The sequence below is a fragment of the Cannabis sativa genome, chromosome 8, assembly GCF_029168945.1.
Source record: "Cannabis sativa cultivar Pink pepper isolate KNU-18-1 chromosome 8, ASM2916894v1, whole genome shotgun sequence".
Taxonomy (NCBI): Eukaryota; Viridiplantae; Streptophyta; class Magnoliopsida; order Rosales; family Cannabaceae; genus Cannabis; species Cannabis sativa.
In genome coordinates, this window is record NC_083608.1 from 10591394 (window position 1) to 10615173 (window position 23780).

The window sequence follows — 23780 nt, forward strand, 5'->3', positions numbered from 1 at the left end:
AAGGTAGTACATCCTACAGATGTCAACTGATTATTTGAAATTAGTATTCCAATACAAACTAATAACAATTATTTTTCTCACAAATTGTACTAATTTCTTACACGTACCCATTATTAACTGAGCTGGTTCGTAGTACTCACAAATTGAGTTTTGATTATTAGTAAACATCATAATTTAATTTCTTATTCATTTGGCCACACATGTTTATTTGGACATAATATGGGCATATTTGTTGCTACATGTGACAATTTTAGGGATGGGACAACATTTCACTTATTTAAATATATGATTTTTCTAACCAAACTCAACCAAACTATAACAAAACCGGTCATTAGGTTAGTTCAAATTACGTCTTTCAAGGAAAATTTATGAGTTGGTTGGGTATGTTGAACTTGCGGTTTTCAATGCATTGACAAAGTCAGATTTATATTGGTGTTATATTTCCCCATCTTTAGCCGTACCAGTTTGTATTAATTATTATTTCTTAATTTTTGAAAAGACTACACAACACAATCACATCCACAAGTACTATATATAGCCCTCTACCTGTCCTTACTCCTTCACACCTCAATTTAGTATTGTTCTCTTTCCTAGAGAAGTCACTCCCTTCCTGTAGACGTATGTGTAGGGATAATATATAAAAAAATAAATTATGTATTGTTGTTGCACCGAAGTGAAGATGTGTAAACAGAAGGATTGGTATGCACTACAACCGTGTGTTGTAGGTGCATCAAGGGAATTTCAGCAATTCAATCAATCATCTCATAACAAATCTGGGTAATAACTCAACTCTTTATGTCTATTTATTTCAATAGTATATTATTACAAATTGATTCTTAGAAATTTTATGTATGTACTACATGTATATTCAGGTAATGTTGACGAAGGGTTCGGATGGGTGGATTAGGCTGGACGGAACTACTTGAGACGCCGCCAAATATGCCATCCAACCGAACCTCACCCAACCTCCCGCAATCCACAAGGCCATCGAGGGATGAGTGTTATCATATTTGACACAACCGTCAGTGCGTCAAACACTGGAACAAAATCGAGACGGGGAGGAAAACTAAAGTCTTAGGTCAGATAAAGCATCATGTAATAACAATACCGATATTATAGTATATCTCAATACAATCTATATTTACAGTGTAAAATAAAGCATCCTAATTAAATTTATTTTGGGATACAACTATGTTATGTACAAATTTTGTTCTATTGTGTATGTCTTTGTAACTGTAAACTTAAATTTTATTTGGAATGGAACTATGTCGACCGAATATGTGCCATTGAGTTTCACTATTTCCAATAAGTTATGAATAACACTTGCAATGTCAAATTTTAAAAAATAATTCCATAATAAAATAAGTGGATGACATATCACCTAACTTTGTACCCTTCATAACTCACAAAAATAACTTCCATCTTTATAGCGAAAGTGGTTCCTACAAATTAATTACCAAATATAAATGATAAATTATATATTCTAATAACTTATTTCTACGTAAGTCCTCACATTCGCAGCGTATTTGAATATGTTAAAAGTTTTTAAAATACGTACGTCAAAGTCTGTACACAGTACGTCACAATCAAATTTCAATAATGCGTGACATGCGGAGCATATTTGGGTTTGATGAGAACAAATGAAAAAAATTCAATTTAAAAATCTTATTGGGATATTTTGGCATTTTCTGCTCTTGTTTTAATATTTGATATGGTATGAGCTAGGATTTTCAAAGTAGATCGTACACCCTACTGATGTGACCTTATACGGATTGATGGTAAAATATTAGTAAAATAATTACATATAACTATGAAGTAATTAGTAATACCTTGGAAATTATTAATTATATTTTTAATATTTCATTTGAAATTTGAACTCACATCACCATTTGGTTGGGTTTATCCAAATGCCTTTTTCCAATGCATTCACAAAGTCATCTTCATTGATAGGTTGTACAGTCTAGTCAAATCAGGTTTTAAATGTAAATATTTAATATTAATTTGACCAACATGTATTCATAACATCTTCATTGTAATGGTAGTTGGTTGTTCACTTTTATTTAGGGCTGAACATTTTGAGCGGGTTTGACCCGAACCCGAGCAACCCGCCCGAACCCGAACCGGTGAACCCGCAAAAATTTTTTTTTTTTTAAATTTCGGGCGGGTTGGGTTGAACCCGGTACCCTTCGGGTGGGTTGGCGGGTTGAGATTTTAGGGGTACCGGGTTTCGGGTTGAACCAGTGAACCCACCCGTGAACCCACTTTATAAATATATTATATATTTTTTTTATTTTTTTTATTACTGTTTTTAACTTTTTATATATATATTAAATTAATAATTAAATAAATTAAAAATCCTAAAAAGTAAATATTAATATATTATTATCATTTACTACATACATAGACAAACCCTACAAAATATCACAGACACCATTTTCCCACACCAGCCAGTCACGACTCACCACCACCAGCCATCACCCACTCCACTCCACCACTAGCCAGCCACGATCTTCACCACCCACGCCACCCACCGACGACGAGTCGAAGACGCAGGGGAGGGATCGACGACGAAGACCTCGACTCCTCCTCCTCTTGGCTCCAAGATCGGTGACTCCTCCTCGGCTCCTCCACGAGTCCGTCCGTTCGAGTCGCCCACCGCCGCACCACTCCGTCGTCGCCTGGCACAACCCCACCGCACATAACTCTGGTAATCTCTCTCAGAGTCTCATCTCAGGTTATATATAAATATATATTCACTATTCATTTCAGTTTAGTTATATTATATATATATATATTACTTGAGTTATAAATAATTAAATATATATTCTTTACTTTTTTTTCTTATTTCACATGTGGATCTATTACAAAATACAGATTACTAACATTTTATTTTTTTTTATTTGAATAATTACTAACATTAGTTTTTTTTTAATTTGAATAATTACTAACATTAGTTAATTTTTAATTATGTAAATCTTTAGTTTATCTCTAAATCTTTAGTTAATTTTATTCTGTACCTAAATTTCACACTCATTTTTGTATGTGAGTTATAATTTATTGTAATTAACTCACATTTTAAGTGAATGATATACATTATAAAATTAGAGGGTAAAAAAAATGCCTAAAAAAATGTCCTTTTATTTTAATTTATTGTTTTTTTTTTATTAATTTTAATTTTTTTAATATGTATAATGTATAATATGTGTGACATGACAGTGAATTAGTCCGGTTTGCTCGAAGGCTCGACGCTCACGCTCACTTTCACTAAGTTTCTTTTGCTGCCAAACTTTGCATTTCAAGGTTAGTGTATTAAAAAATTAAAATTGTTCATAAATTGTTAGAGGAGTTTGAATATCTTAAATATTCATTCATAGAGAAGTAGGTTCTGTGATTAATTATACTGTGGTGATTGTAGAATATGCATGTTAGAAGAGTTTGAATATTTTAAATATTCATCCATAGAGAAGTAGGTTCTGTGATTAACTGCGTTGATGGGTTGGATAATTAGATTACCATTTATATATTTTAAATATATACCGTTTTGTTATTTGTTTGATTTTAACAGGTTTGAAAAAAATGGTTGATATAGTAGAAGATAATGTTAATGAATCTGGATCATCACCATCTGCCAATGAGGAGGAGAATCAATCAAGGAAAAGGAAAACAACAAAGAAAGCAACAACAAATAGAAAAAAGCCTCCTTTGCCTCCTAAGGCTAAACCTAGTGGTAGTGGAAGTGGAAAAAGTATCGTCACATGTTTGGAAGCAGTTTGAAAAGTTGCCAAAAGTTAATCCTAAGGATCCCAATGAAGCTCCTAAGTGTATGTGCATTTATTGTGGTAATGAGTTCAATTGTGCTACTAGCAACGGGACGAGTCACTTAAACAACCACTTTCAAAAAACTTGTAAGCAAAGCCCTTTTAGAAATGATGAGGATAAGCAGAAGGTGCTAAGTTTCGAGCCGCTTAAAGAAGGAGAAAAAATTTTAGTTGCGGTTGCTTTCAACAAAGAAGCATGTAGAGTTGCCTTGGCAAAGTATATTGTGACTTATGAGTTGCCCTACCGACATGTCGAGGGGGAAGGTTTCAAAAAATTTGTTCGGACCTTGCAACCAAGATTTGAAATCCCTTCTAGAATCACCATTGCAAGGGATGTTCTCAAGTGTTTTTGTGAAGAAAAAGAGAAATTGAAGGATATTTTGAAGAGTCAAAGGGTGTCCGTCACTACTGACACATGGACATCAATTCAAAATCTCAATTATATGGTGATAACGGCACATTGGATTGATGATGATTTCAACTATCAGAAAAGAATTATCACATTTTGTATAGTTGAAGATCACAGAGGAGACACAATCGCGGCACAAATTCATGAGTCTTTAGATGCATGGGGTATTACTAAATTATTTGCAATCACAGTTGACAATGCTTCTTCGAATGATGTTGCTATTCGGAGCTTGCGACAGAAGTATGGTCAAATGACAGATGGTCTCATATTAAATGGGAAATTTTTACACATGAGATGTTGTGCTCACATCATCAACTTGATTGTTGTGGAAGGTCTAAAAGAAAAGAGTCATTCAATTTCAGCTATAAGAAATGCCGTGAGATATGTGAGGTCTTCTCCTGCCAGGTTGAAAATATTTAAAGAGCATGTTGAGAAGGCTAAAATTGAATGCAAAGGTCTCTTGAAATTAGATGTCCCAACAAGGTGGAATTCTACTTTTCTCATGCTTAATACTGCTTTGAAATTAAAGGATGCCTTCAATAGTTGGTTGAAAGATTTGAACTACAAGGCCTATTTTGAGGAGTTTGACAAAGATGGAAACAAGAGGGACGAGCCGCCTATTGAATCAGATTGGGAGAATGCAAAGGTCTTTGTGCGATTCTTGGGAGCTTTCCACGAAATCACTATGAAGTTTAGTGGCTCAACATATGTCACTTCAAATAAGTACTTCATTACGATTAGTGGAATACAACAACAGTTGTATAAGTTGTCACTTGCAGAAAATGAAGACCTATTATTAGTGAGCATGGCTAAGAGCATGAAGGAGAAGTATGATAAGTATTGGGGAAGCATTGATAAATGTAACGAGGCACTCTTGATTGCCTTAGTACTTGACCCAAGATACAAGTTGAAGTATCTCCACCATTGCTTCCGTAAATTGCATGACCCAATCACGTCAAATTTGATGGTGAACAAGATTGAAACAAGTTTGAGAACTTTGTTTGAGGCGTATGGTGGGTATGAGCAATTACAACAACCATCATCAGTTCCAGCGAGTCAAGGTGAAGACATTACTAGTGTTGATAATACTAATACATTCTCATCAGATTCTTATTCATTTCTTTCGGATGACATGCATGTTGAGTTTCTGCAAGAGAGGATCGAGCAATATGGTGAAGTGTCAAAAGATGAATTAGATAAGTATTTCATCTCTGATGACATTGAACCTATAAAAGTGGGTCAACCTGACCGCTTTGATATACTGAAATGGTGGTGTCTAAATTCATCCAAATATCCAACCTTGGCAAAAATTGCTCGTGATGTCTTAGCTGTTCCAGTTACCACTGTTGCTTCTGAGGCGGCTTTCTCCACTGGAGGGCGTATTTTAGATCCTTTTAGGAGCTCATTGAATCCAACAACTGTGGAAGCTTTGATATGTCTGAAAAATTGGTGGAGCCAATCACATCAACCTATAGTTGTTCGTGAATATGAGGAGGAAGAAGAAAGTCTACCGACAATGGAAGACCTTGCCATTGGTATGATTATACTCTATCATTATCTACTATCTAGTATTTTTAACTTTATATTTTATATAGATTATAATTATTAAATTAAATTAAGTCATTAAATTTTATACTAATAGTTGTGTTATTAAAATTACAGATAGTACTCCCACTAATACCGCCGCCACTACTTCTTCAGCGCTGCCACTTCATCAATGCAGTCAACTAACTTCACTTAGATCTTAGTAAGTAGTAGTAAATAATAACTAATAAGTATTGATTGATCATTTGCCCATATCTTCTACATATTTAAGTTGATTTCATTGTTCAAGCTAGCTAAATCTTGTCGTGTGTTTCCATTTTGAAATACAGATGATGTCCTGACGGAAAAAGAGAGGAGTCGAAGCCAAGTCACCCAACAACTTTCAAGTCATTATATGGACTTTGGATTTATAAGCATTTTTTAGTATTGAGACATTACTATGGACTTTATGGACTTTAGATTTTCATTTTATGGACTTTATAGATTTTATGGACTTTATGGACTTTAGATATGGATATTGGATATGGATGTATTTTGAAATATTTTAGTTTTCACTTTTATCATGATTCATGAACATGAATATGAACTTTGATTTGATTTGATGAACAGGTTGTTTGTTTGTTGGTTGGATTGATTAATGCATCTTTTCTTCAATAGTATATAAACAAATTGTTATATTTATATATGCTTAATTTAATAAATAAAAAAATTAAAAATAAATAAAAAATTAATTTTTTTTAAAGAGTTGACCGAGTTGACCGGGTCAACCCGCCAACCCAGTAAACCCGACCAACCCAAGCCCGCCAACCCGAAACCCGCCAACCCGCCAACTGTAACACCCTAACTATTTTAGGCGTATTACGTGATTTTTAAACGTACTGTGCAGCTCGTTGCTAATCAACGAGGTTTATGGAAAAAACGTGATTAATTAAAATTTTTGCTTTTTAATTAAACTTATAAACCATATTATAAAAAGTCTCGGGATCCCGATTTATAAAATCATTTACAAACTTTTAATTGTTCAACTGTTACATCAAAATGAAAGTCGTCTAACGACATTTACAAAAATCTCAGCCGTGCTGTCCCGAGGATCGTACGCTCCAGGCCTAACCGCCCCGACATGTACAATCCCATAAGCTCGCTCACGGTCCATCAGCAACTGCCTTGCCTTTACCTACACATGAACATAAACTGTGAGTCGACAGACTCAGTAAGAAAAGCATAATAATATCATACATAAAATCGATCGCCGTGTCCAACACGATACCGAGTCCCGCTACGCCATGTCCAACATGGCATGCGAGCACTACCGCCATGTCCAACATGGTACCGAGTTTTGAACGTTCGTGGACTCCGGTACTATTGACAAGTATCCTCTCGATCGGTCGAACCGGTCATACTCCGCCGCTGGTCATACTCCCACTCGTACCGACGGGATAGGTCAATAGCACCGAACCACCAACCAAGTGTCGGCCTGACGGCCGAACCGGTCATACTCCGCCGGTCATACTCCGGCCGTACCGACGTGACGGGGTTGGGTGGTTCGAAGCCTAAATACATATCTAATGTAATCTAACAGGCTTCCTACATGCACGCTAAACATGTAATCTACATATGCATACCGTTATACTAATCTTACCCGGATTCCGATTTCGAAGTGTGCCGACAACCCGACCGGAACTGAAACGGACGGATTCGCTCCTAAACCATAAAAATCACAACGCTATAAGTGACACGCTAAATCACTTCCCGGGGACTAAAACTTGAAACTAAAAGTTTCCCTATCGATAAAAAGCATGGCAATACCCCTAAAAACCCAAAAACGAGGAAAACTAGGGTTCAAAATCCCCCAATAGCCAGACGGCTGGCCAACCGAATTCCGGTTCGGGAAATTGAACCCCCATCCGATTCCAGGATGCTCAACCGATCGGTTCCTCGCGAGCAAGAACCAAAATTTCCATAACTCGACCAATTTAACCCCAATTGATCCCAAACTTTCCGGACACAATTATATGCCCCAAATGACATTTCAAAGGCATCAAACCTACCCAGAACCCACACATGCAAAATTCACCATTGGAGCTCAAGCTTTGAGTTCCAAACTCAAGCTTGAGCAAAACCACCTAAACATGCAATCCATAAGCTTAATTCTACTTAACTAAGCCTAAAAACATCTCTGAAAACAAACAGAAACATCCAGCAATTCACAGAAACAAAACATGGCATTTTCTCTCAAAAATCACCTATTTTAACATATAAACTAAAAGCTTTAAACAATCAATACAACATGCTTTCTTTATCACATAAACAACCCTAAACTAACATGCTTAAACTCAAAATAATAATCATATTTCAGCAGCAACAACAACAACTATTCAAGCATGCATTTCATCCATTTTCACTTAAAATTCAAGAAGAACACAAAGGGAATTTATGAGGGATCACACCTTGACTTGAATTACACTTAGAGGAGAAGAAAATCACAAGCTTTAGGCAGAAAATTCCCAGCCCTAGCAGCCCAAGTCTCAGCCGAAAAGAGGGAGAAAGAGAAAGCTTGAGTGTTTGATTTTTTTGAGAAAAAAATGATTTTATTTTCTAAGTTTGGAAAAAAAAAAGAATAAAAGCTATACATATCATTATATTCAGCCAAATAAACACTTAAGTAATTATTTATTTTTCCCATTTAATAAACTCATATAAGACAAAACACTAATGGGGCAAAAAGACCATTTTGCCCCTCCACCATAAAATCACAAAAATCATACTAAAGGGGTATTTTTGGGACATTCTAAATTCCCGGCCATTCCCGACATTCCCAATGTCTAAAACCCGTCCCCAAAATACTAACATACTAAGTTGTGATTTCTACTGAGCCAAACGCCGCGTTCCAAAATACCGGACACCGGAAATGCGAAATATAAAAACTGCTGATGACATAATTATGCATATCTGAATTCCATAAATATCAATAATAAATTATTTAAATAGCTATAAATAATTTCCTGATTAAACATAAACAGCTGCTAATTTCCAAATTAACTAAGCGGGCTTTACAACTATTCCCCCCTTAAAAGGATTTCGTCCCCGAAATCTAACCTGAATAACTCTGGATATTGAGCTCGCATATCTGACTCAAGCTCCCAGGTGGCTTCTTCCACCTATCGTTTCTCCGGAGAACCTTGACCAATGCTATGGTCTTGTTCCGAAGGACTTTATCCTTTCTATCCGGGATCCGCACCTGGCCGTTCCTCATAAGACATATCCGATGAAAATTTGAAGGCCCTCATAACTGAGTATATGAGAGGGGTCTGAAACGTATTTTCTCAACATTGAGACATGAAATACGTTGTGCACTGCTGATAAAGCTGGAGGCAATGCTAACCGATATGCCACTTGACCTATTTTCTCGAGAATCTCGAAAGGTCCTGTAAATCTAGGGCATAACTTGCCTCTTTTCCCGAAATGTTTAATCCCCTTCATCGGAGACACTCGCAAAAACACATGGTCCCCTACTCGGAACTCAACATCTCTACGTTTCGGATACCGCGTAACTCTTCCTCTCGTCCGCTTCCGTGAGGCAAGCATTCTAGCTTTAATCTTTTCTATTGCCTCATTGGTCCGCCGAACCGACTCGACCTAGGTATTTCCTCTCCCCGTCTCATCCCAAAGGATAGATCCGCACTTCCTACCGTACAACAAGTTCATAGGAGCCATCCCTATCGTACTCGATAATCGTTGTTGTATGAAAATTCTATTAACGGTAGATATTTACTCCATGAACCCTCAAAGTCCATAACACGGGCTCTCGGCATATCCTCCAATATCCGAATTGTCCTTTCGACCGACCATCCGTCCGAGGATGAAATGTCTTACCGAATTTTAGCTTCGTACCCATTGCCCGTTGCAAACTCGCCAAAATTTGGAGGTGAATTTCGGATCCCCCGTCCGAAACTATAGATTTCAGCACTCGTGAAGTCTCACTTGTCTCCCCGACATATAACTCCTCGCCAACTGATCCACCGAAAATGTCGTTCTAACCGTGAGAAAATGAGCAGATTTCGTAAATCGATCCACCACTACCCGAGATGGAATCATGCAAACCCGTGGTCCTGGTAACCCGACCACAAAATCCATCGTAATCTCCTCCCATTTCCATTCGGGTAGGGTTAGAGGCTGCAACAACCCTGCTGGTCTCTGATGTTCAGCCTTGATTTGCTGACACGTGAGGCATCTCGATACGAATTCTACCAAATTCTTCTTCATACCGTTCCACCGTAAGTACGGTTTCAAGTCTTGGTACATCTTGGTGGTGCCGGGATGCGTAGAATATGGAGTAGAATGAGCCTCCTCAAAGATCTCGTTCCTCAAGTCCACCTTTGTTCGGGACACAAACCCCGGCTTTATACAAAAGCATCCCACTATCGACAATCGAAAAGTCTTTGGCTTGACCTAATACCTCATCTCGGATCTTCACTAACTCCCGGATCTCATTATCCGAGCAACCTTTATTCTTTCTAATAGATCGGATTGCGGCGTCAAGTTGTGAAGCCGACCTACCACAAACTCAATGCCGAATCTAACCATATCCTCGGCTAGTCAGGGGTGAGATCCGAACCATGCTAGCTACTTGCCGGGACCACTTTCTCGTCAGGCACGCCACTACATTGGCCTTTTCCGGATGATAGAGGATCTCGCAATCATAATCCTTCACTAACTCCAACCAACGCCTTTGTCTCATATTCAAATCTTTCGAGTAAAGAAATACTTGAGACTTTTATGGTCGCATAGATCTCGCACTTCTCCCCATAAAGGTAATGCGCCAAATCTTCAACAAGAAAACCATCGGCCAATTCTAAATCATGAGTCGGGTATCGCTGCTCATAATCCTTTAATTGACGGGAGGCATAAGCGATAACCCGATCGGCCTGCCTCAATACGCACCCCAAACCCTGTTTGGATGCGTCTGCGCATGACCACGAACTTCTCCTCGTCCGAAGGCAAAGCTAGTACCCAGGCGCAAAGAATCAACCTCCTGTTTCAGCTCCACGAAAACTAGCTTCGCATTTATCCGACCGTATAAATCGCCGATTCTTCTTTGTAAGCTCGGTTAGGGGCATTGAAATTTTGGAAAACCTCCTGCGAACCTACGGTAGTACCGAAGCTAATCCCAAAAGCTTCGATCTCTCGTCATCTTCGGTCTCGGCCAACTCCACGACGGATTCGATCTTCCCGGGATCCACCTTGATCCGTCCTTACCCACAATGTGTCCTAGGAAGGACACCCGAGACAACGAACTCACATTTCTTGAACTTGGCGTAGAGCTTATGTTCTCGAAGTCGTTGCCGGTACCATCCGAAGATGTAACTCGTGCTCCTCTTCGATTGAGAGTACACGAGGATGTCGTCGATAAACACAATCACACGGATATCGAGGAAATCCTTGAATACTCTATTCATCGGGTCCATGAATCTTTGCGGGAGCATTGGTTAGTCCGAAGGACATAACCGAAACTCGTAGTGTCCATACCTAGTGCGGAAGCCGTCTTTGGAATGTCCTCCTCTCGGATTCTCAACCGATGATAACCCGAACGGAGATCAATCTTAGAAAAGACCGTTTTCCCCCGAAGGCCCGATCGAACAAGTCATCGATCCTAGGTAATGGATATTTATTCTTCACCGTCGGCTTGTTCAACTCTCTCGTAGTCGATACACATCCTCATAGATCCATCCTTCTTCTTCACGAACAAAACCGGGCTCCCCAAGGTGACACACTTGGGCCGAATGAACCCTATGTCAAGCAACCCACAGGCTGAATCTTTAACTCCTTAAGTTCACTGGAGCCATCCTATACGGGGCTTTGGAAACCGGATCCACCCTCGGTGCCAAGTCAATCACAAAGTCAATCTCCCGCCGAGGTGGTAACCACCCGGAAGTTCTTCGGAAAAAACGTCCAAAAATTCCCGAACCACTCGATGTCCTCCGGAATGGTGTACGGCCGAGTGGTGTCCACCACCACGGCCGAAACCCTAAGCACCCACCGTGCAATAATTCTCTCGCCGACATAGCCGAGATCACCGGATCCGAGATCCCCGAACCGAACCCACAAACACGAACGGTTCTTCACTTTCCGGTTGGAAGACCACCATCTTCCTCTTACGTCAATGCTCGCCGAATATTTAGATAGGAAATCCATTCCTAAAATAATATCGAATTCGACTAAGCTCATCTCTATCGGATCGCGCTTAACTCTCTACCATCTATCCCGATCGGCATAGACCTAATCCACCTATTGGAGATAACCAATTCTCCGCCGTGTAATGGTTCCAAACCCCGATTCATATCTATCAAAGGGTCTACCCAACTTACTAAAGACTCGGCCGCCACATAAGAATGTGTAGCCCCGTAATCAAACGACGCGAATAAGGCGAGTTGTTAATAAAAGTGACTGTAACAGGCGATGGGCCGGCATCCGCATCACCGCGTGATCGCGAATACCCCGCTCAGTGGGTACCGCCGGAGCTCTGCGGTGCCTCTGGCCGGGCCGGGGACATTCCCTTGAAGTGCTCCGGGCATGCCACAATGAAAGCATCCCCGCCCCGCACTCGCCCCCGATGGTGCCTCTTGCAACTAGGGCACCTCGGGATAGGAGAATCGGGTCTCATTACCACCAGACGACTCCTCCGTTCGGTTCCCCGAACCTCTTGTTCGACTCGAGGCCGCCGAAGCCGGTGGGTGCCTTCCTCTTCTCGATCAATGGCCGAACCACTACTCCCCTGCTAAAGCCCGATGCGGGGAGGGGTAGGAGCTCCGCCAATTAATCGGAGTACTAGCCGACTCGACATGCACCCCACCGCGCCCTCGGCTCGCGGTGCCTTCTCCACCATCCGAGCATAGGTGGTGCTTGCGTCTCGTGGTAATCATCGTGTCATGCCCGATCTTGGGACTCAACCCGTCCCGGATACTTCTCCCCGATGAAGTCGGTCGCGCACAATTCCGAGGCTAACCTCGCCAGCCCACAACCGAGTAGTATACTCGGTGACGCTCATGTTCTCCCCGCCGGGTCGAGTGAACGAACTCTTTCCTCTTGGCGCTTCGACCGCCTCATTATAGTATTTCGCGTTGAAGAGTTCTTGGAACCTCTCCCGAGTCATGGTGGTGACATCGTGAATCCGAGACACCATGTCCCACCATACCGGGCGTCCTCCCGAACCGAAACGTGGCGCACACCACTCTATCATTACGGTGACACCCATGAAATTCGAGTCGGGTAATCACCGTCGCCCATCGCTTCGGCTTTCGATACATCCGGACCTCCCGGGAATACCGGAGGTGCTTGCTTCCGGAACCGCTCATATAAAGGTTCCAATCGCGTGGGCCGCCACCACTATCTCGGCACAGGGGCGAGGTGCCACCGGAACCATCGGCACGACCGGCAGAGCACCTGCCGCTGTCTCAACCTCGAATCTCGAGGTCTTGTTCTTCGATCCGGCTTGCATCTCCGCAAACCGCAACTCCCACCCGGCTCCCCGATCGGGCCGGGGGAGCTGGGCAGCCCGTGGCGGGTTCTCATCACCCGGCCACGAGCCCGCCTCGGGGACCCCTGCCTCGGCCCCCTAAGGGTGGGGGAAACCGAGCTCCCTCTCCCTGATTCGACCCCACGGAGTTGCCCCGACTCCTGGTAGTCCGCCTGGCGTCCATCTAGTTAGAACCGCCTGCGAAACCAAGAGTTGGCATATCAGGTCGTATTCAAGGCGAGCTTACTAATGCCGCTTAATTTGGAAATTAGAAATGAAACATGCGCCTATTCTACTATCAGGCTACTAACATGCTTCCTAACAGGCTTTTCTTTTTCATAACTGAATAAAATAAACTACTAAAGCAATAAAGGCTTGCGAACCGTGAACTCGAGCTAACCTGGCGATGATGATTGTACATGTCGTGACGATCTTCGGAAGACAACACAGCGGCTACGATACCAAATTGTAACACCCTAACTATTTTAGGCGTATTACGTGATTTTTAAACGTACTGTGCAGCTCGTTGCTAATCAACGAGGTTTATGGAAAAAATGTGATTAATTAAAATTTTTGCTTTTTAATTAAACTTATAAACCATATTATAAAAAGTCTCGGGATCCCGATTTATAAAATCATTTACAAACTTTTAATTGTTCAACTGTTACATCAAAATGAAAGTCGTCTAACGACATTTACAAAAATCTCAGCCGTGCTGTCCCGAGGATCGTACGCTCCAGGCCTAACCGCCCCGACATGTACAATCCCATAAGCTCGCTCACGGTCCATCAAGAATCGCCTTGCCTTTACCTACACATGAACATAAACCGGAGTCGACGGACTCGATGAAGAAAAGCATAATAATATCATACATAAAAGTAGTCGCCGTGTCCGACACGATGCGAGTCCCGCTCGCCATGTCCAACATGGTATGCGAAAGCCTCGCCATGTCCAACATGGTGCGAGTTTTGAACGTTCAGGGGACGGTACTATTGACAAGTATCCTCCTGAACGGTCGAACCGGTCATACTCCATCTGGTCATACTCCGGCCGTACTGCAGGCGGGATAGGTCAATAGCACCGAACCACCAACCAAGTGTCACTGATCGGCCGAACTGCCATACTCCCGCCGTGCTGGTCATACTCCAGCCTGTACCGACGTGACAGGGTTGGGTGGTTCGAAGCCTAAATACATATCTAATGTAATCTAACGAGGCTTCACCATGCACGCTAAACATGTAATCTACATATGCATCTTTGTTATACTAATCTTACCTCGGATTCCGATTTCGAGTGTCCGTCAACCGAAGTGGGCCCGAATCTACGGCGGATCGCTCCTAAACCATAAAAATCACAACGCTATAAGTGACACGCTAAATCACTTCCCGGGGACTAAAACTTGAAACTAAAAGTTTCCTATCGATAAAAAGCATGGCAATACCCCCTAAAAACCCAAAAACGAGGAAAACTAGGGTTCGAAAAATCCCCCAACCACAGACCGGTTGCCCAACCGATTCCGGTTACGAAATTCTGAACCCCCATCCGAATTCGGATGCTCAATCGGAATCTCGCCTCGGCAAAGAACTAAAATTTCCATAACTCGACCAATTTAACCCCAATTGATCCCAAACTTTCCAGACCTGTTCTATATGCCCCAAATGACATTTCAAAGGCATCAAACCTACCCAGAACCCACACATGCAAAATTCACCATTGGAGCTCAAGCTTTGAGTTCCAAACTCAAGCTTGAGCAAAACCACCTAAACATGCAATCCATAAGCTTAATTCTACTTAACTAAGCCTAAAAACATCTCTGAAAACAAAACAAACATCCAAGAATTCACAGAAACAAAACATGGCATTTTCTCTCAAAAATCACCTATTTTAACATATAAACTAAAAGCTTTAAACAATCAATACAACATGCTTTCTTTATCACATAAACAACCCTAAACTAACATGCTTAAACTCAAAATAATAATCATATTTCAGCAGCAACAACAACAACTATTCAAGCATGCATTTCATCCATTTTCACTTAAAATTCAAGAAGAACACAAAGGGAATTTATGAGGGATCACACCTTGACTTGAATTACACTTAGAGGAGAAGAAAATCACAAGCTTTAGGCAGAAAATTCCCAAAATTTCAAGCAGCCCAAGTCTCCCTGGTAGAAAGAGGGAGAAAGAGAAAGCTTGAGTGTTTGATTTTTTTGAGAAAAAAATGATTTTATTTTCTAAGTTTGGAAAAAAAAAAGAATAAAAGCTATACATATCATTATATTCAGCCAAATAAACACTTAAGTAATTATTTATTTTTCCCATTTAATAAACTCATATAAGACAAAACACTAATGGGGCAAAAAGACCATTTTGCCCCTCCACCATAAAATCACAAAAATCATACTAAAGGGGTATTTTTGGGACATTCTAAATTCCCGGCCATTCCCGACATTCCCAATGTCTAAAACCCGTCCCCAAAATACTAACATACTAAGTTGTGATTTCTACTGAGCCAAACGCCGCGTTCCAAAATACCGGACACCGGAAATGCAAAATATAAAAACTGCTGATGACATAATTATGCATATCTGAATTCCATAAATATCAATAATAAATTATTTAAATAGCTATAAATAATTTCCTGATTAAACATAAACAGCTGCTAATTTCCAAATTAACTAAGCGGGCTTTACACCAACCCACCAAATTGTGCCCTATTCGGGTCCGGGTTTGGGTTCATTTTTTTAAACCCGAAACCCGTGAACCCGAAACCCGCCAACCCGAAACCCAGTAAACCCACCCGATGTTCAGCCCTACTTTTATTATTGGAAAATTGTAATGTTGAATACTTTATTCTAATCAAGATGTGAAAAATTGTAATGTGGTTCCTACAAATTAATTAGCAAATATAAAAGATTTCTTTATTCTAATAACGTATTTCTACGTATGTCTTTCCAACCCTAAAATAAATTTTCAACAGCCACAGAAATAAATTACATAAAAATATGTTTGGAACGTATTTCAATGTACGTCAGAAGTTGGATCTCCCATATCTCAATAAGTTCAAGTTTGAAAATAACGTACATCAATATATGTGCAGAGTACTTCACATCGTAAATACAGTATGATGCAATTATGTTTACTCAATATTTGAATTTAATGAGATAATAAGATTTTTTTTCAAATGTAAACTATAATTTCGGACATATTTATTCGTACAATACTTATTTTAATACAGTTTAAACCATTTCCTATTTAGGAGTTGTACTAATTTTGGACTACTACCCATTCTTAATAGTCCACGTTCTTAAGTTGTTGGGATTTTTTTAAAAATTGTCCAAATATTGCAATTTTCTTAACCAAGTATGGACTATTTCGTGTAATTTTAATTTGTAGATACTCACTAAAAAAACCAATTGTTGTCTTATCAATATTTAATTTTCTGTGTACGTCGCACAGTGTACTCACTGACGTTAAATGGAGTATTTCCTATACTTTAAATAACGTACGTCAGCGATTTCACAGTGTAACCTCAAATCAAACTTAGTACATTATGACATGCAGATCTTATGGGATTCCCTGATTTGAGTTAATTAAGATACTATATGAAAACACGAAACCTACCTATATTACTTAAGGAGATTTAATATTTGTTGGGCTCTAATATACTAATATGACATTTTTCTTATTAAAATTTGGACAAATCAATTATGTCAGATTTAATAAATTATGATAGTAGTACCAACAACGATTATGATGTCAAATTTTAATAAATTATTGACTACTGAAATGAGTGGATGTCATATCACATTTTTAATTTCACCATTTAAACCATGTACTTATTATTTGAAGATGGTGATGTGACATTTTTATACGGCAGTAATAAATCAATTGACTTCATTCATTATGTCTTCCATGTGTACTAATATTTTAAAGCATTTTATTTTTACATTAATTCTGGAAATTATTATTTAAATCATAAAACCGTAGGTATATTTGTTTTTAATATAAAAATGTCACATCACATAGTACTTTCCCGATATTACTTAGATTTTGTGTGTGGGATTTGATTGACCTTCTCCTTGTATTAAAATTGGTTAACTAATAAATGGGTAAATTGGGATTTCTCAGATTGTCCTAAGTGGATATTACCATTGTGAAAATTTATTAACTATTAAATGGTTAAATTGGGAAAAAAAAATCCATTATTATTACATGAACCCAATCACGTGTACATCAACCCACCAAACCACTATATAAGTAAAGGTTAGGTTATCCAAACTAAGCATTTTTTTCAAACCCCGTTTTACTGTTACCTACATCAAATGGACCCTTACCAAAACTTCAACCCTTTTGAAACAAGTCCTCAAAAATCGCCACCGCATCCTTTTTCTTCCACAAGACCCGTAGGTACACCGTCACAGAGTCCAAGACTCCGTTCAGCCTCCATTTCAGGATGTCCTAACTGTGCAAGGCTCGAGACTGTTCTCCACGAACACGAAAAACTTATAAGGAAGGCACATTTAAGAGCCACGGAGGCCAAGCAGGAGTCATACAAACTGGCGGAACACCTCTACCATTCAGCCCATGCCATGCAAGAAGCCAACACTTCAAGAGAAAAATTAGAGGGTATCATGGATGACATTCTCGACTACACCGAGGTGTCCATACCCCACTACCCACTTCATGTAAAACAAGAATCACCAAACACTACTCCAAGACAAAGTCCTTCACGACCAAAGTCCCCGTTCAGAGACAATAGCCCTCCGTCTCAACGGAAGTTCCCTCAAGTTATAGAACTTGATTGAACATCTGTTCAGTTTCAATCGTGGTATTTTATATATATATATATAGTGTACTTTTGTTACAACTCATCTCATATGGCCGTTGAATCAACTTTTTGTTAGGCCATTTAATGAGATTGAAGCACTTACCTCCATTATATATGTAGTTGTATGTAACTCTACTATATTATTTTAAGTCTATTTTCTTTCTATTTGCAGTTGTGATTTCACAATGATTCACTTCACTTTTAATTCCACAATTAATTAATGAGGAAAGTGACATTAATACTCCAAAATAAACCAAAGTACAGATTTCATAACAAATACTCATAGTACATTATAGCTTCAAAATATAAAATAACATAACTTGGACACTAACACAGTGCATCATTTACTGTTTTTGGGAGAAGTATCCACTCCTCCTTTGTCCCTAACTTCTATATCATCTCCATTTCGGTCCTCACCTTTGTCAGTCAAATCTTTCACATTGTCCTATTCGGGTGATTTATTTGCACCAAAGCATTCACCCTCATCAAACAGTGAGCAAACAGAATTAAGGATAGCCTCTTCATCATTATCATCATCAGAATCCCACATGCAGGGAAACTCATTAACACAGCAAAGTTCTCTAACTTGCTGCCCAGTGAAGCATTGTCCCGTCTCTCCATGTAGACATAAAGCAGAAAAAGCTTCTACGAAAGATTCATAACGAATTATTTTTATGGACGCTTCAGAAGTAGTGTTTTTGCTTACAGCATCTTCGTACCTACTATAGATACCTTCATTTGGTCCATTGAAAATAACCCAGTGTGGACCTGAACTCATACTTGATATATTGTAATGCTAATAACTAAATTACAAGTTAATTTCTCTATAAACTTGATGCTGGATTGGAAAACGTCTCAAGTGTGTTATATAAGTCGTGGAGAATAACCCTATAGTACGTTTTTTAGTTAGCTGTACTCCATTGGGATGTACTCCATTGGGCACATCTGATGTGTCAAAAGAGGGGTGCTTAAATCTCTGAATTACACAATTAAATACACGTGTAGGCGTACGTAGTATGGTCAAATGTCAACATTATTCATCAATCCCGTTTTTCCAAAAAACCTAATGTCCTACGGTACTGTTCTAACGTACGATGATGGTTTAACCTATAAGAAGATGTAGGTGAAGGGCCCATTAATATCAGCCCAACATATATAAATGGGAGAAACTACCCATGCTACTAAAAAATGTCATCACTTTAATAGACGTGTACACGCAGGGGGTTTTCATAATAGTACTGCGTTATCTTTGTAAAGTACAGGAATGGTTGAATTCATTAAAAGATGTTGGTATAGGCCCATTAATATAAGCCCAATGAATTTAAATGTGAACAACTAACCATTTATTAAAATTTTCTTCTTTTCTTAACATATTTTTTAAAAAAAAACAAAAAAAGTACAATGTTTTATTTCGGACGTACGAAAATGGTTCAACTCATTGAAAAACTTAGGTGAAGGCCCATTAACATAAGGCCAATCTATTTAAATGCCACCACCAACCCTTTCAACTCAATAACATCACCCCTTTAAATTTTTCGTCAAATAACCTTATTTTACAATTACATGTGGAATGAAATTAAAACAATTTGTACTATTATACTGTTCTGACGTACGAGAGGAGTTGAGTTCAGATTGTAATATTGTAGAGGCCCATTAATATCAGCCCAACAACTTTAAATGTGATCACCAAATGAGATCACCAGCTCCACACAACCCTATTATCTCAGCCCTTTAAACTCACAAAATCTAATTTCAATCCCCTCAGCACCCTCTAAACCTTACTCCTCATCTACAATTCTTACAAATCAATAACAAGCCAACATGAATGACGAACACAATTATGAATGGGAAACCATCACAGCAGAGCTAAACATCATAAAACCAGTGAATGAGATTGAAATACAGGACGTGCTAGGCAAGAGTCTTGACAAACTAGAAAAATGGGAAGCATTCTACAAAATGTACGCGAAACGGATGGGTTTCGGCACAAGGAAAGACGATGTACGACGTTCTCATGGGGTCATTGTAATGCGGAGGTGGGTTTGTTGTTCCGAGGGTTTGAAAAAAATCTCATCACCGGACACACCAAGAAAAAAAAGACCTCATGATGTCACTAGAACCGGATGTTAGGCAGCATTGCGTGTTTTACTCACACAACCGTGTAACACTTGGAAATGCAAAGAGTTCAGCACAATACACAATCACGAGCTGGCTTCATCGAGTGAGGTACAATTTTTGAGATCATATAGAGTTGTGTCCGATGGGTTGCTTGCCCAAGTTAGGTCGATGAACTCCGTAGGAATTAAAACTGCCAACATAATGTCTCATGTTGCTTTGCAAAGTGGAGGTTACGAGAAAATGCCATGTCAACTTCGAGATGTGTACAACAGGGTTGCTGGTGCGAAGCGAGAAGAGAAGATAGAGACGGACTCAGAAGGGGCTCTGGGATTTCTTGATTGTCTCGCAGAGAAGGATCCTAATTTCTTCGTTGTCTATCAGGTTGACGACGAGAATCGCTTGGCTAACTTATTCTGGGCAGATGGAAACTCACGCGTGGACTATGTAGCTTTTGGGGATGTACTAGGATTTGACACAACCTACATTACAAATGAGTACAATAAGCCCCTCATTGTTCTCATTGGCGTCAACCACCATTTCAACACATGCATCTTCGGCTTTGCTCTCCTCCTCCACGAGAAGCTTCCATCATATTCTTGGCTACTTCAAAAATTTCTAGAATGCCATGGAGATAAGAAGCCAAATGTTGTAGTTACTGACCAAGATGCGGCCATGAAACAGGTTATCGTTGAACACATGCCTGATGTTACGCACCGTCTCTACGCTTGGCATCTCAATACAAATGCTTCGAAAAAGGTTAAAGATCCGATCTTCTTAAAAACATTTAAGGATCTCATGTACAACTACTACGAGGAGGAAGAATTTGAAGCAAGATGGTTAGACGTCATCCAAACCCAACAACTAACAGATAATGAATGGTGTCAAACAACATTCGAGTCAAGACAACAATGGGCAGAAACTTATTTAAGGGGTTCATTCGTTGCAGGAATGAGAACCACACAACGTTGTGAATCCATCAACTCCGCTCTAAAAATTTTTTTAGAGAAGAATGATTGCTTGCGTGAATTTGTAACAACCATAGATATGACAGTCTCAAAGCTCAGACACAACGAGACTGCAAATGACTTCAAAAGCAGATGCACTCGACCTCACCCACCTAATCCTACATGCTTGACCACTTACTACAACCAATGTGCTGAATTCTACACAAGAACTATGTACCACAAGGTTGCTGAGCAGCTTGATTTAGAGAATAACTATTTTGTCATAAGTCAGGAGCAAGAAGGAGAGTGGCAGATATTCACCATTGGAAAGTTTCAGCATCAGGACGTCCAATACTGAGTTCATTACTGTGAAGGCCGACGAGCACTACACTGTAGTTGCTTGCTCTATGAAAGTCAAGGGTACCCTTGTAGACATTTATGGGCGACAATGAAAAGATTAAACATGAGAAGAATACCTAATTCTCTTCTCATGAAGCGATCGAGAAAATCCGCAAAGATAAATCTCCACCTACATTTTAACCCGCCAGCACAACCACAACAGCACATTTACGAGATGGCTAGGTTTGGATCTCTCAGTTCACTGACTTATAACTTCACTTTCTACGCAACAAAATCAAAGGACTCGTACAACCGTGCAAAGGAAGAGCTTGAACGGCTAACTCTAATGTTCAAGGAAGAATTTGACAGAGACGCCACAACCTGGAAGATACCGTAGCAACCCCAACATTATTAAAGACCCCGAAGTTGTGAGAACAAAGGGTACGGGAAATACAAGGGAAGGACCAAACGGGGAGCAGATCCCAAGAAACTCAAGACATTGTCGCATTTGTCGCTCATCAGACCATGATCATCGATGGTGCCCAAATCGTCAACATAACACTGGATCTCAAGGGCAACAACCTCCAAACAATCAACCAACATCTGACTCATTCAATGACCACTCCAACGCCTATTTCCCGGAACCGCCTTCCTCCACACAAGAGTCTTACTATGGTCATTCTTATAACTAGCTACTTTTAGCCATTGTTGTTTTAACGTTTAGGACTCTACTTATTGCTTCAAAAATTGTAAGTTTATATACTTCTTGTTATGTTTGGCGTGTTTAAGGTAATTTTCTCATCTTCACCAAATCTCAAAATTATTATTGACGAACAACTAAATTATGCCTAGGAAAAAAAACTCAATCTTATAAGGTGAAAAAATATATTTTTGTGGTAATTTTTAATATATGAAATATTTACAATTAAAAAATTACACCAACTAAAAACTCAATGTATAACAACAAATAATTTCATCACTTAAAAAAAAATTTCTAAACAATACACTACGAAACGTAAATGAACGTACTCGGTACGTGAAATTTTGTACTCGGTACGTGATATTATGTACATTAATTTTACTAAACATCACGCAGAAACAAGTAATGTACACGGTACTCGATATAATGTACTTAATTACCATCCCACAAATACATATGATCCTATGAATGAAGGAAAATACCAAATCTCTAAGTCTTTCACCAATATGCACCCAATCACTAAAGCCTTCATTTATTAATTGTCCTCTAACAATTCCTGTTTCAAAAACTTTACAACAAAAACAAAATACTCTATCTAACTCTTTTGAATAAACAAGCCAATCTCTATCACACTTCTCCCCATTTGATAAAACTCTAGTATACAAATTAGCAGTGAATCGTCTAGAAAATTTACCTTTAGGACCAACCATAATAGAACAATCTCTTTTTGGACCCTTCATCACTAATAAACCAATCATTTTTGGATCAAGAGCATCCCAATTTCTTGGATCAAATATGTCAAGTAAATTTTTAAATGAGTTTGTTTGCTCAGCATTATTATTATCCTCTAAAATTTTATTTTCGAGTGATTATTCAAATGATCATCATCACAATTTTCATAATCAAAATTTTGATTTTCCATATTATCATTTTCAATAGGCACATCACCTTTATTTTCCACATTATCATTTTCAATAGGCATGTCACTTCTATTTTCTACATCATCATTTTCACTATGATTCTCAATAATAGGCAACATATTTTCAGAAATTTCAATATCAACGACATTATGATTATGATTTTCAAAAGAAACTTGTGGTTATTTTATAATGAATTTATCAAGAGCTCCTTTTTGAGATTGCGTTAACTCCTCAATTTTTTTCTTTTTCTCACGCTTTTCATATCCAGACTCATATTTTTTAATTTTATGAGACATAGTAAAAAAAATAATAGCAACAACTAATATAATATTTCAAAGAACAATCAAGATAATAATAATTATTAATTTAAAAATTCAAAAAGGGACGAAAAAACCAGATATTTGCTGCTAATTCCGTCTTCAAAGTTTAAAACTTCAAATTGTGAAAATTTGCCGTCACCAATTGCCCAATGCTCATTTAAAATTGATTTTCTGATTTATGCAATGATATTTTTAGAATAAAGTTATTGTACTAATAAATAATAATTAACTAAATAACAATTAATCTCAATTAAATTTTTTTTACAAAAATATGATTGATTGACAGTATTAAACAAGCGTGAGTTACAACATATACATTAT

General features: G+C 38.9%; 1 protein-coding gene across 1 annotated transcript; it reads left to right on the forward strand.

Moving 5' to 3' along the window:
- Window positions 1-19939: 19939 nt before the first annotated feature.
- LOC133030389 (protein FAR-RED IMPAIRED RESPONSE 1-like) lies at window positions 19940-21538 on the forward strand. Its single transcript, XM_061103126.1, has 2 exons — window positions 19940-20154; window positions 20368-21538. Exons 1-2 carry the CDS (start codon window positions 19940-19942, stop codon window positions 21536-21538), a joined length of 1386 nt encoding a protein of 461 aa, XP_060959109.1.
- The last annotated feature ends 2242 nt before the right edge of the window (window positions 21539-23780 follow it).